Genomic DNA, 14,325 nt, shown 5'->3' with positions numbered 1-14,325 from the left:
TGTGATCAAAGCGTGTCACGCCACTGATCCAACGCAACATCTTCGTCTCCATTAACGTAACACGTCGTCCATTGTCTTTTATAGTTGGCCAATACCCAATACCATAGCGGGTGACAGGACGGACGATACTGCGCCAAATTTTAGATTTGAGATGTTCGTTGATACGTCGATCACAAAGAACCCCAGTTGTGGAATGCCAATTCATCCAGATTGGGCTAATACGTGAAGCAATTTCACAACCCAGTTCCCCATTGGATGGTAGCATTGACCCGAGATATTTAAATCGCTCAGTTCTCACTGACAGTGATTGAACCTTTTCATGGGGACCTTCAAAATTTAGTTTTATTTGGACTCAATCTGAGACTGTGTTGCATGAGGCGACAAGTTGCTTCAAATTACTTTAGCTATTGCTATCTGCAAAAATAATGTATAGGGCGCTGGACGTTAGATGTCCCGTACAATAGTGTCCATAAGAAGAGCAAAGAGGAATGGTGAGGGCACTTCCCTGATAAACACCAACAGAGACACGAAGCGGTTTTGATACACCCGTCATACTTCGCACTTTACTTTTCGGATCCTGGTAGAGCAATTGAACCCAGAGCACGAGTTCTTCTGGCACTAAATGTTGTCGTAAAGCATACCAGATGACTTCGTGTGGCACGCGGACAAACGCTTTCTCTAGATCCAGAAGCTCCACATAAAAAGAGTGGTGCTTCTCACGGCGTTTCTCGATGAGTACCGCACAGCGTGTATTGCGTCAGTAGTTCCGCAATTCTTGGCAAATCCGGCTTGATTCATGGTTATTTCAACGATTACGAGAATACAACTGTCAAGAGTGGGTTCAAAAATCTCCATGGTATGGATAAATTTATCCGTATTCGAATTAACGAATGCAAATGTGCCCAACACTAAACTCATCGACGACACATTTCCACCTCTTTGCCATTCCGGATGACCCAAACGGAGAACAAGTGCCCAAACCCCCGACTTTGTGCGAAGAAGAGGCAGTTTTGTCTAAATTAAAATCACATAAAGCTTTATAAGCTCTTAAAAGATTAGAACAGGGGAACAGACCTCACCAGTACAGAATAATGTTCGAGCTAAAAATCCCACCAAAGCAAGTTGGGCTAGTGTCAGGACTTAATCAAGGGGATGATCTCGCCCCACCCTCTTTAACTTGGTGCTTGAATACGTCGTCAGACCAGAGGTACGTTACTGGTAAAGTCGGTACAACTGGTGGCCTACGCAGAAGACGTTGATATTCTTGCACGATCGATGCTTCATGCGAAGGAACTATTGGAGCAATTCGAGTCAGCAGCTAGTGAAGTGGGGCTCAGGGACAATGAATCCAAAACAAAATCAATGACTCAAACTCGAAAGGAAGGTAGTATACAGAACTTTACAATAAGCGAGCATAATTTCGAAAAGGTGGACCAATTCGTCTAACTAGGAGCCCTACTCTCGAATGACGGTAATGAAAATAATGAAATCCAAAGGCGGATTACATTGCTCATAAAGCATTTTATGGGGTCTTCTCCATAATGAGATCGCGAATAATGGACAGAGGCATTAAACTATGCATCTACAAGATATTAATTCGGACCGTGCTGTTGTATGGAGATGTGGACCTTGACACAAACGTCGCAGACGCAGATCGATATCTTCAAGAGAAAAGCCCTCCGAAAGATGTTCGTAGCCGCAAAGGAAGGAGATGCCAGGCGAATCAGATACAATCATGAATTGTGTGACATAATTTCACGGCTTACCAGCATCAACACTAGTATAAATCCGGAAATTGTACTGGGCTAGCCGCATCGAAGGGATGCACGAGGGAAGGATTCCGAAACGAGTGGTGAAAGGCAAAGCCGATGGTAGCCGACCAAAAAAGAAGCCGAGGAAACGTTGGGGAGACTCAGTAGACGCAGATTGCAGATCAATTCTAAGATTTTTTAACTGGAGGACGCAGTCTTTGGATCGCGGTAATTGGAGGCGATGTATCCGGCTCGATTGGGCCATTTAAGGCGAAAATTGAAATTCGGAACTAAAGGGGAATCATAATGCAACCATCGAAGAGATTCAAACATAATGAAAACTAGTTTGAATAATAATTATATCAGAATAATTATATATGAGGGAGAGGGGGATATGTAATGGTTTCCAGAACTTAGGCCCAACATTTATGGGAAGCATCCTGTGTGTATACTTACCAATGTTCTTAGCGTAAGACACACGAACAATTGTGGAACTATCCGTAGCCAAAGGAGCAATTTCGGGTAAAATATATTCCGGAAAGACATTCGCGTCGCTTCGTGGAATATCTTTCACCATCCCAAGACAAGCTGTTAAAGTATCCAAGGCCGTTGCTTGAACTCGCGATGAGGAATCTTTTGTTAAATGCAACTGAAGAAAGTATATTAAAATTGAATCATATCTTCTGAGTAAAACCATAAAACTTACAATATAGGGCAAAATCCTATCTAAAATAGTCTCTGAAGAAGTATACTCAGCGAATTTCTGCAAAATTTCTAAAGAACAAATTTTTGTATCGCAATGATGTAATCCCCGAATGCAGGATGTTACGACGGTTATTATCAAGATAAGTCCATCTTGGTCGCATGGTGCATTGCAAGTTTCCTTTTCTTTTTTTTCTGTCGGAATAATTTCTCCTTCATCGGATTGTTTTGTAAGAACTTTTATGAAATGCAACATGTCTGAGTGAAGACGATTGATTTTATCATCTGGGGTCATGATTTCTGTAGAAGAGAACATTTGCAAGTAGGACTGCAGAAATGAATAAAAATATTCGGGAAATAGACGTCCTCGTTCCTGATCCAAATATATTTCAGCCGCTTTGCGTTCTTTGGGGTTACGACTGAGCATAGACGAGAGGAGAGCTCGTAAATGTTCGTTTTCAATGCCAAGTAAATGTTTTGCTACTAGTTCATCGTCTCCCCGATGGTAAGCTAAAAGTTGAGAGAATTCAAATGGAGCTGTTCCTTCTGTCCATAGTTCGAGGAGAGCGCAGCTGAAAAATAATTGGGTAACTTTGAATATTGAGAAAATGTTCGAAACGTAAATTAGAGAAAGATACAGAAAGATTTTGTTTTAGTTGGCTTGGTTATCTTGAATATATAAAATTATATTTTTTAATTAATTATCGTAATAACTTACCCTGCTGAAAATATATCCATTTCTGGTAATAAACTCCCTGAATAGTAAGGGCCATCCCGCATGAACGACTCATTAGGTAGAATAGAATCAGATAAGACTGGAATATCTCCTTGTTGAGTGACGTTGTCTGATGTAAACGTCTTTACAAATCTGAGGAAGCGGTTAAGAGTAACGAAACTATAAAAGCCAAAATGGCATATAATTTGCGATTACCTTTCTGGTGCAATATAACACGTACGCCTGCGACTAGTATCGAAGAAGTAGGTATAATCCGCGGGGTTGTCTTCAGGCAAATATGTTGGTTTGAACGAGGCGAAGTCCGATAGTAATATCCAATTCCAAGATGTGATGAGGATGTTTTCAAGCTAGAATTCGGAGATTGTAAGAATTTCGAAATTGACGGTAATTTTGAACTTTACTTTAATGTCGCCATGACAAATTTTCTGCTTGTGGCATTGATTTAGCGCACATAAAATCTGGAAGGTGATCCACTTTTTCTCCAAAACAGTCAAAAATGGACGAGTTGAAACTCGATCATAGAGACTGTGTTTAACATATTCTCTCATAATGTAGACAGCACGATCATTAATCTGCAAGATTATGTTTTGGTTGAATAAAAATGAATTTTATATTTTACTCGCATTTAAGGTCAATGTTTGCAGCCTTTACTCTTTTTTAGCCCCTTTTGGAGCCGTTGGCAATAGAAGCTCAACTAGTTTTGGAAGGCTCTGCGCTCGAATAGTGAGGCGGTGAGAGAAATATACAAATCTTTCACCGTTGTTGTAATGGTCTCCAAACTCAAGAATCCACATAAGATCTCTGAGCAAAGGGTTTTCACCTTGATATGTACATTAACCGTCAACCATCACTATCACAATGTCACCGTCGAAAATTCGAAGTTTTAAAATATCGATTTTCGTATTTCGTGTGAATTTATTACCCAGAAGATCCCATATATAGGATATGTTCTAGATGTAGTTATATTAATATACATATCAATGCCAAAATAACGGGCTGTGATACACCCATTTTTATATACGAAAGCCGTATGAGAGCATCTTATTTCGACTTTTTAACTTTTTTTAATTATCCATTTATTAACCTCAGTTTCTCAAGGTGAAATACCCATATATGTATATGAATTGGAAGCTTGCTAGTAGTATCTAATTGGGATACATGTTATATACCATATATGAATATGGCGTTTGTGTATGACGTAAAGCGGAAATACTCAGATGGATACGATTAATCTAGATACATGTACCTACCAGTAAGCAACAATGGGCGATATTTATTTGTTTAGGGCGAGCATAATATTTTTGTCTTTAATATGTACATATGACTGGTTTGACTATGCACGAATAGATAAACATAGTTTGAAAATTTTTCACATGTCTAACACCTTCCATACCTGAAGAATTCAGCTTCTGGTTCCCCGACTTATTTCCATTTATATGTAGCTAAGAATTTGAGATATTCCTTCATATATTTCCAGATTCCAAAGTATATGTATGTACATAGAAGACATATAGATCAAAGCTTATTAGCTCAAGAAACATTTTTGAGAGAAAGGGAACACCATCTAACTGGCAAGAAAGCACCACCGAGCAAGGGAGTTCAGCAGAATGTTCAAATTATCGTCCTTTCCGGTTATTGATGATATTGAAATCAAGAGCCATTTTGCCAGGGTCCATGAGTAGCGGTTGTCGAGAAAAGATGTTATAGTCCACTGAAGCCCATCCCGTCCTCGGAATAAGAGACTATAAAGGCTATCACCGATAGCTGAGAAGACTAACCTCGTTGGTAGAAGTCTTCTGCCCTCTGAATGAAGCACGATCTGAGCTCCATACATTATATCACAGCGATCCGAAATGTGTTGATATGGTCAATGCAGAAGAAACCAAAACGGAAATAGTCTTTTTTTTGCAGACTAAGTTTCGAGGTGTTCCTTGATGCATCGTGCATACTAGGATAATTTTGGCCATTATCATTGCGACGAGCACGCAAATACCCCTTCAATCGTCGCATTCAAGACGCTGAGCGACATCAAGTTCTGTGCCATCGTTGGCAGAAATACAAATTTATCAACAACTTCGTGCGTGTGCCCATTAATATCAATGCAGATAATAAGAGTGCGATGATTCTTCAGAATAAGAAGTGGTGTTTATCTTCAATCCGACTATACTTATCTCTGTTTCCAAATCTAAAGCCATTTGGTCAAGGTCATGACTCGAAGTGCAAAAAGATATCATCAGCAGATTCGAAGTTTGAGGCAAAATGTCAAAATGTCCCTCACGTCCGCCGGACAAGGCAACATGCAAAATGTAAGGAGAAGGAAGAAAGAAAACATAATATCAACGACAGGATGCTACCATGACGGAATCTTTGGGCCTCAAATTCCTCTGATATTTCTCCTCGATGTAGCACATCGCATTTTGCACAATCCTATATTGCTCTGATAATGGTTCTTAGTTCCTTGGGAATGCCTCTTCTGCGTAGAGTATTCCGAATACACTTCCTGTTGATGCTGTCAAAAGTCTTCTCGAAATCATCGGTGAAGAGCAGGTGAAGTGGAAGTATAAATTCCTCACATTGTGCAAAAATGATTTGAAAAGTGTTGATCTGATCAGTGCTGGAGGATCATCTGCACTTTGTCGTCAAGTTTTCAAGATGTTCCCTGATACGTTCCAGGATAATTTTAACGATCAGCTTTGTGATCGTAAGAAACACGTGAATACCGCTCCAAACGTCGCACTCAAGTCGAGTGCCCTTTTTCGAAATCTCAATAATAATTTTCCTCTTCCACTCTCTGGGAAAGATCTTAGATTCCCAGGATTTTCGTAGAAGTGGCAGTAGCAATTCAAGCAAAGCATAGCTTTACGAGGAGAACGACAAGTCCAGCGGCTTTATGCCATTTAGAGCATTGATGGCCAATATGATATTTGGAGGAGCAATCCGTATCTGAATGATACGGTGACTAGCTATTTCATCAACAAAATGCACCAAATGTGATACCATTGAGAACCGTGGTGCAGTGCTAATATCACCTCTTCAGCTGCTCATCATCGTGAATGACGACTCGACCGTTAGCGTCCCTCGGATCACCATTGCAAGATGTGCGAGCACACGTCAGTTCTATCTTAATGCGGTATTCTATTTTGAAGTTATTGCTATCTCCAGCAGCTTCTGCTTCCTTAACCAACGCGATGAGAAATTCCCTTTGTCATGACACACACTACTCTCAATCAATCGCCCCGATCAATGGAGCATTTAATCCCCTACCTTCATTGATCCGCTTGAATGATTCTGAAGTCAGCCAGCTCTTATCACAACCGTTCAGGCCGACGGACTGAGTAACGCTCGAGAAAAATCCACTTTTGATCGTCAGGCGGATTTTTCAAGGTATTCGCCATTCGGTCAGTAAGATAGGGATCATATAAGCAATTAATAGTGTATTGTCGCAATTCTTCAATCCTACGAGAAGTGGCGGGCGGACGCAACACGACAGCGAAAATAAGCGACCATTAGATGACCAATTTCTAAGCCGGTTCTAGCCCTCTCTTGTTACCCATATCCAGAACACAATTCTTAAATCCGCTGCTGATGGCAGTATGGTCAATCGAAGAAAACGCTTACTTCCGCCAGTATAATAATACAGCGTCATGCTGCCCAAAGTCTCACCAGCCTACCTCGGGTAACCCAAGAATGTCTAGGTGGTCAGGTAGGTTTAGTGGAGTGTCGTTACCGTCTAGGAGCGTTTTTACATTCCAGAATTGATTTATGAACTGTTGAAGAAAGGACAAGATAATAACTCAAAAATCAGTCAATTCTCTGAAATAAGCAGGTGATTCTCAATCCTCAGCCAACTGGAGAGTCACTAGCTCACTGGGGCTTCAGATTTTTGGTTTATGTAAATGAACAAAGGAAAATTTGCTGCCGTCCTTTGGGAAAGTACATTTACGGAAAGGTTCCCGAAATATCGGTATTTGCAAGCTTAATAAATATCACTAGCGAATAGAAAAATCAAGTTTAATTATTTCTTCGCCATCCAGGAAACGAAATTATTAAACAGTTAAATATTTGACTCTTGGACGCACACTATTTTCAAAACCGGAAAAAATTTGGAACTCGAGAATGCAACACGGTTTTTGTCGCCAACAAAAATTTCACCTGCAATATCATAGATTTCAGACTAATCAATGGAATAATTGGTGCGCTTTGAGTAAAAACGTTTTAACGTTAGCTAACGGAAGACAAGGATGACTCAGTAAAACACGAATTATTTAGTCGTCTTGAATCAGTATTTAATTCACTGCCCTCGAAAGACGTGAAAATAGTACTCGGCGATTTCACCGCACCGTTGACTCCAGTAGAAACAAGTTAATTTCGTCGACTTGCTTCATTTATTGCAGGATCTACAAGAGAACATGGACCTTACAAGATGAGACGATGTGCTACCAGATTGATCACGTCCCATTGAGAAAGGAGCTGCATCTGACATCCAAAACGTACGCATATACCGCGGAGCAAACTGCGATAGCCACCGCTATCTGGTCAGAGCCAAAAATTGATGTCAAAGAGCAAGTAAGAGGAATAATAAACTCACATCAGCTATCAGGTTTGAGCTCCAGAACGAAGGAATGGCACCTAAATATATCACAGCATTAGAATAACAAATCCTGCAAATGGTGAACCGATACTAGGGAGCTGATAGCATTAATGTGATGTGCAGTCAGCTGAAAGAAGCAATCAGGTTGCAGAGAAAATCATCCGACATCCCAAATCAAAAGGAATGAATAGTTTGACGAAAAATAAACAATATCAGAAGCGACCCAAAAAAGCCAAATGAGACGAATGCATAAAATTAAAGGAGCAGGCTGGGAACGAAACGACACGACAGATTAGCTAACGCACTGGGAACAACACGACAGAATATTGCAAGGTGTACATATTAAAAACACTATTATTGACTTATGTCTGGTATAAACAAATATTTCGGGCTGCCCCAGACAACGAAAAGGCCTGACAGATGTTTGTTTCAGATAATTTTTTTTCCTACATCAGCCCAAAGCTGTGTGTCTCACACATCAGACAGGCATCAGTCAGAATGTTTGAATCGGCATCAGACATCAGACTGACAAATTTCTGTGTTTGTGTTAGACAAATATCTGCCTCAGCCAAGCGTCTGCTTCAGGCAGTTTGTTTCTGTTTCAGACAAATGTCTGGGTGTGGCTCAGACATCAGACATGTGTGAGACACACATAGGCATTTGTCTGATGCAGAAAAAGATTTTATCGGATATCTGAAACAGACACAGATATTTTCCGGACACAGAGGTTTGTTGTCTGAGGCAGCCGGAGACATTTCCTACAGCAGATATAATTGAATAATAAAAAATTCTCAAAACGAATGAATAATAGTGTAATCAGTGTGTACACCTTGCAAATATGCTAGGCAATATACCTTGCAAATATGCTAGGCAATATTCTGTCATATCTTTCCCAGTGGGCGTTAGTAAAACTGTCGTGTCGTATCATTCCCAGTGGATGCGCGCGTTACGGCGTGTTGCAGAAGGAAGAGATGAGAGCGTATCGAGGACACAACCGGCGGATTTAACGATAACTTTTAGAGGCATCATTTATGATCCGAACACTTGACGACAAAATGACAGCAGGAGTCTACCCCAGAACCGTATTTTGCAGGGAGGTACAAGCGAATCTTATTGGAGGCATGACGCAGATAAGAATTCGATGCGCCCAATATTTCGAGCGGTCACTAATTGCCACAACCAACCCCTGCATAATAAGGAGCAGAAGTCGTACAGACATCTCTCTCTCTCGGACGAATTAAAACGCTGAGAAACAATAAACTATCGAATGTGGATAGAATACCAGCGGAGTAACTAAAGATAAGAAGTGTATTAGTGTGTCCAGCTTCATGAGCTCATAAACACTATTTGCTCTGAAGCAACCATGCCCGCAAAAATGCTATTTGCCGTTTTCATAAAGAAACAAGTCGGGAAACCGGAAGCTTGACGGTTCAGGTATAAAAGGTTTTGTGTTTCCCTATGTGAGGAGCATAACCCAGTTCTCCATTGGCTGATAGCATTGACTCAAGATATTTAAATCGCTCAGTTCTGTTAGCGGTGTTTTGGGTCAATGCTATCAGCCAATGCAGAACTGCGTAATGAAATTGCTTCACGCATTAATGTAACCTGGATGAAGTGGCATTTCACAACTGGTGTTCTCTGTGATTGACGTATCAGCGAACGTCTCAAATCTAAAATTTATCGCAATGTCGCCCGTCCTGTTGCTATCTATGGTTCTGAGTGTTGGCCGACTATAAAAGACAATGAATGGCGTCTTGCGATAATGGAGAAGATGTTGCGTTGGATTAGTGCCGTGACATGTTTTGATTACATCCGAAATTAGGATATCTGCGATCAATATGGGGTTGAACCGATCGTGGAAAAACTGCGAGAGAGGCGTCTCCGATGTTATGGTCACGTAAGCGACCAAAAGGCCGACCGAAACAACGGTGGGTGGGATTGAAAAGCCTCGCGATTACATCCAGGTCAGGCATTTGATAAAATAAAATGGCGAAACCGATCACGAGAAGAAAAAGAAGATGTGAGGAGCGATGAGTACCTGACTGTTCCGTGTCACATAGTTAAACATTCTATTGGCCTCTATTATTTAGAAAGCCATTTAAATAAATCATTTGATTGGTGTCCTGATAGCTGAATGGTTAGAGCACAAGGCTATCATACGGAAGGTCTCATTGGTGACAGTGGTATTTGTAGCGTGAATTGATGGCGAATACCAGTTGACTTAGCTGTGAATGAGTACCTGAGTCATATCAGGGTAATACTCTCGGGCGAGCGCAATGCTGACTACATTGCCACCTACAGGCTATCCTGCAGTGTACCGTTACTGCACTAACACATTTCAAGGCACTGATCTAATATGGATTGTTGCGCCAACTATTATTAATGGCCTGGCTACAAGATTATTTAGCATTGCTCTGGAGTACATAATCTGGAAGATGATGGCATAATTGAAAGAGAAATCGAAAAAGGCCCTGATGAAACTTAACCAAGTATTGAATTTCGATTTGCCCGAATAAGTAGTTCTGACCTCCTAGCTGGCAGTATACCTGCTTTCAGGTAGTAGTGTTGAGAAAGCCTCTCGTTTGGGCGCTAAACAAAAATGCGTCGCTCATCGTGGCGCCCAGCGAAAAATGCAGTGATGGCTGGAACACCCAATGTGGCACCGAATAAATAAAGAGGAGGTCCCGCAAAGGGACGCAGCTACCGATGCGGGGGCGGTAACACCAATACCCTGCAGTATTCCTGTTTTGAAAAGAAGCCCAGTGAAAATCGCTAGACCTGAACAGGTGGATTTTGACACGAACCGAGTGGAAGTGCAGTCAACTGTCCTAGCTAGAGCCGCAGAAGCTCTTCAGGAAATCCGCGATAATGGTGAGACGCATGCGGTCGACTACGTGCCTCCAGGAGAACATTAGCAAAGGCGTCAAAAATGAGTTTATGGAACTTTGGGAACTATTGGGCCGCATTTATATAGGCGAACATGGACAACAGAATAACACGTGCGAAAAACAGAAACAGTCGTAACATTGGAAGCGTCAAACGGATCGCAGATAGCCCACTGCAAACCGTACAGGAAAAAAAACGGAAAGAGGAAGATGCGGATGAAGAAAACTTTATACAAGCAGTTTCCAGGGCCCAAACAAGGCAAGGAAGGACCAAAGGAAACAACACGCTACGCTGTCAGAAACCCGCCTGTGCTACGAATAGAAAATCACTAACAGAAAAGACGAAGAAACGAAGAAAGACTAGACCGCTGGTTTTGCTCATTAAGCAATACATTTACGGAAGTCTTCAGTGAAATCCTTTACAAGATGAAATATGAAGACAGTGGACAGTTCCATGCGTAAAACCAAGAGTAGAGGAGTCCTCGTTGACGTGGTCAAGGAGCTGGGGGAAGGGCTCTCGTTACCAGTTTAGAGCCGATGCAGTCTCTAGAAATTCGAGATCTTCACTGCCTCATTGAAAAGGTTGAAGAGAAAGAGGTAAACCAATGCCCGGATAGGTATCACTTCTGGTGGAAGTCGGGGAGTAACAGGTGAGGAAACTCCTTAACGAGGTAAATGGGAACTCGTGGGCACTAAGCTACTGGTCACGAGGAAAATCGGGGCTCTGTGGAAACCCAGCATACTCAGTATCGACCTGGCATTATTCTCCAGATATCTCGTACATGCTGATATTAACAACGCGGAAAGTGTCGAAGACTGCTACCTTTTCACCATGAAAGAACTCGAAGAGGCAGTTCCCATCGCCTTCTGGAACGTTTTCCACGATAGTCTGCTAAGACTCGACACTCCCCAACATTCGCGCCTGGTCAGTTATGTAGACGACGTTTCGGCACTTGTTGGCGGACGCACTGTTGAACAGACGCAAAGCAGACTTGGCGTATTAATGCGGCGGGTAAGCGGATGGATGACTGCTCACGGTTTCAGCCTTGTGCTAGAAAGTGGGGTAATCATTTTGACCAGAAAGAGAATCCCGACCCTGTGGCCCATATCAATCGGTGAGTTGACTATACCGGCGGTATAAAGACCTTAGTTTAATGCTCGACTCGAAAATGAGTTTCTTCGTGAAGACCGTCTGCGCACACTTACCGATTGGCAACTCTCTTGGCAAAATGAGCCCAGGTGACAGATGGACTGCGCAGATCATCGGCAATTTAGATCCGTGGCTGGACTGCGAACATGGTGAAATTTCTTCTTGCCCAATTTTTAAGTGGTTATGGAGGTTTTCAGTCTCACCTGCATAAGATTGGAAAGGGATGATCTCCTGATTGTGCGTTCTGCAATGGAACGACACGCGACGCCGAATATATATTTTGTGAAAGGTGGGATGGGTTTCCTCAGTAACTTTATGCAGACACAGAGAGCACAATCCAGGCACCGTTGTTAGAGAGATGTTGAGGAGCGCTGGCAGATGGAGTCATCTTGCGCATTACACTGCCCTCCCATTGGTGAAAGGAATTCTTCGATGTGAAGGCTAGAATATTTTATCTCATATTAACAATTTTTTTTTTTTGAAAAAGGGGAAAAAGGTTCATAATATGTGAAACTTTGGCCTGTCTTGTGTTGCGGCAGCGAGATGCGGACAAGAAACCAGGCCGAAGAGTAAGACATCAATACTTTCCTCAGGGGAATCTTAGGCTCACGGAGAACGGCCAGACTCAAAATCCATCCTTAACCTGAACATTGGGACTTAAACGGTCATGGAACGGCTTCAACAGATATTCCGAAACACACATTCAAGATAAAGTTTGTGCATATTGGTCACTCAAAGTGATCACGGTAACCTTCTCGCGGTTGGCTTTGTTATCGACTCTTATGAGAGTGGAAGTTCCATTGAAGTATGAAAAATGGTGACCACTTAGAGTGTTTCTAATGTTTCAATCAACAGTTTTCCTAACGGAATCCTTTCAACCGTATTAGGAGAATTCGTTTTAATGAGTTGTGCTTCAGGTATTGAATTTTAGCATTACTATGGAAAAGTCGTTGGACACACTGCACACTCTTTCTCCAAAAGCTTCAATCTGAATTACCAGTGTTCACTTACAATGACTTTCTGGAACGGCAGACAGTTCACGGCGTTGGCTAGAGTTTTCTTGATGTATTCCAGGCGTTCTGCATGCGCTTCCAGAGGTAGAGTTGGGTCATGTTTCACGAAGACTTTCACGACGACAAGTCCTTCATCACACTTGGCGCGGGCCACTTTAAAAAATCGGGTGCTCCCCATACTGAAACAAATGATTGAAATGCAAGAAAATCATAAAATATAAGACAAATTGACGAAGTCTACCCACCTCAAGTCAAATTGTAGGTCATGATCGATTGTGCCGGCGAAGTAGTGTTCAACCGGATAAATTTGGGAGGGCGCAATGCCCACCAACTGATTACCCATTCTTGCTTATTATGGTAATAATTATTTGCGATTCGATAGAAAAACTCCAAAAAGTCTCAAGAGGAAAATCCCCGTTCTTCTCTGACAAATAAACAATGAAGCAGCTGATTGTCACAGAAATTACAAACAATCAACGAAATTGTAGCGAAATGGACTTGGTGCTATTGGCAGCATTGCCAGCCAAATTAAACGGGAAAATTGAGCAACCAGATTATGGGCCCAATGATTTGAGTATTGGCTATTTTCGTTATTGAATTTGGTCTATTTCCGGTAAATTGAAAATTGCGTTGTCATGTTTTTAAGGTTTGTTCCACCTTTGGTAGTCAGAAAATGCCTATGTAAAGAATTTGCTTACAGAAAATGAAGTACAATAAATTAACTCCGCGTCTATCTTATTAGTGCTGGTTTAAAGCAAAACGTTTTAGTGGTGTCATGAGATAATCGAGAAACGTAAGCTTAATGGGCCAATCTAATCTTTGGTTCTGGGACCAATTTGGGTTTCATTGTAGAGAAAGCAAAGATAAGCTGCTTTAACTTGACTATTCCTCCATAAAAACTAAAGCTCTAAATTGCAAAGGACATGTTGTACATGATCTCTAGGACCTCTCAGGATAAACACAGAGATTTTACTAATGTCCCTAGACTCAATACTTAAAAAAACCTAACCCCCTCGGGGTAAACTTCTCAAGTAAAGACGTGAAGTCTCGAGGCGGGTTGACGTCACTGAAAATTTCCTTCTCAAGGGAGCTAAACTGCCTAACAATCTAATAAGGGAGAGAATAAAATCACAAAAAAAACTAACGCTTGTGGGATTGACGGGGAAGGACTTACCCTGGGCCGATGGGGGGGGGGGGGGGGGGGTAACATGCTAGCTCTGCAGCGGGCCAGTCCAACCGAAATGTTCACTCCCTACCGCTTCAAATATAGTAGGGGTAACCCTAAATAGATGGAAGATCTGACGCTTTCCGAGGGATAGTTAGAGGAAAAGTAACCTCAATTTTAACGCATGATTATTTTTTATATAAACTCAAGACACATATTCCTTTCTTATTTTTTTTCTCTAATGGTATCGAAAAAATGCCTACTTACTTGTAATATGTAATGAAATCAGTATTTTTATTTATTTTTGTTTGCATTTTCTGCACCCAAAATTC

At 41.6% G+C, this 14,325-nt stretch overlaps 1 protein-coding gene across 1 annotated transcript in view; it reads right to left on the bottom strand.

Moving 5' to 3' along the window:
- LOC119651907 (phosphoinositide 3-kinase regulatory subunit 4) overlaps positions 1-13,279 on the bottom strand; it is a 38,913-nt gene extending 25,634 nt beyond the window's left edge. The window contains exons 1-7 of the mRNA XM_038055734.1: positions 13,074-13,279; positions 12,827-13,007; positions 3,591-3,761; positions 3,385-3,536; positions 3,172-3,321; positions 2,458-3,025; positions 2,208-2,400 (exon numbers count right to left, since the gene is read on the bottom strand). Coding sequence (XP_037911662.1) covers positions 2,208-2,400; positions 2,458-3,025; positions 3,172-3,321; positions 3,385-3,536; positions 3,591-3,761; positions 12,827-13,007; positions 13,074-13,171 — 1,513 coding nt within the window. The 5' untranslated portion in view covers positions 13,172-13,279. The remainder of the gene's footprint in view (positions 1-2,207; positions 2,401-2,457; positions 3,026-3,171; positions 3,322-3,384; positions 3,537-3,590; positions 3,762-12,826; positions 13,008-13,073) is intronic.
- Positions 13,280-14,325: the final 1,046 nt, after the last annotated feature.

This window comes from Hermetia illucens, chromosome 3 (assembly GCF_905115235.1).
Source record: "Hermetia illucens chromosome 3, iHerIll2.2.curated.20191125, whole genome shotgun sequence".
Lineage (NCBI taxonomy): Eukaryota > Metazoa > Arthropoda > Insecta > Diptera > Stratiomyidae > Hermetia > Hermetia illucens.
Note: the sequence above shows the minus strand (reverse complement) of the source record. Positions and strands in the feature narration are given on the sequence as shown.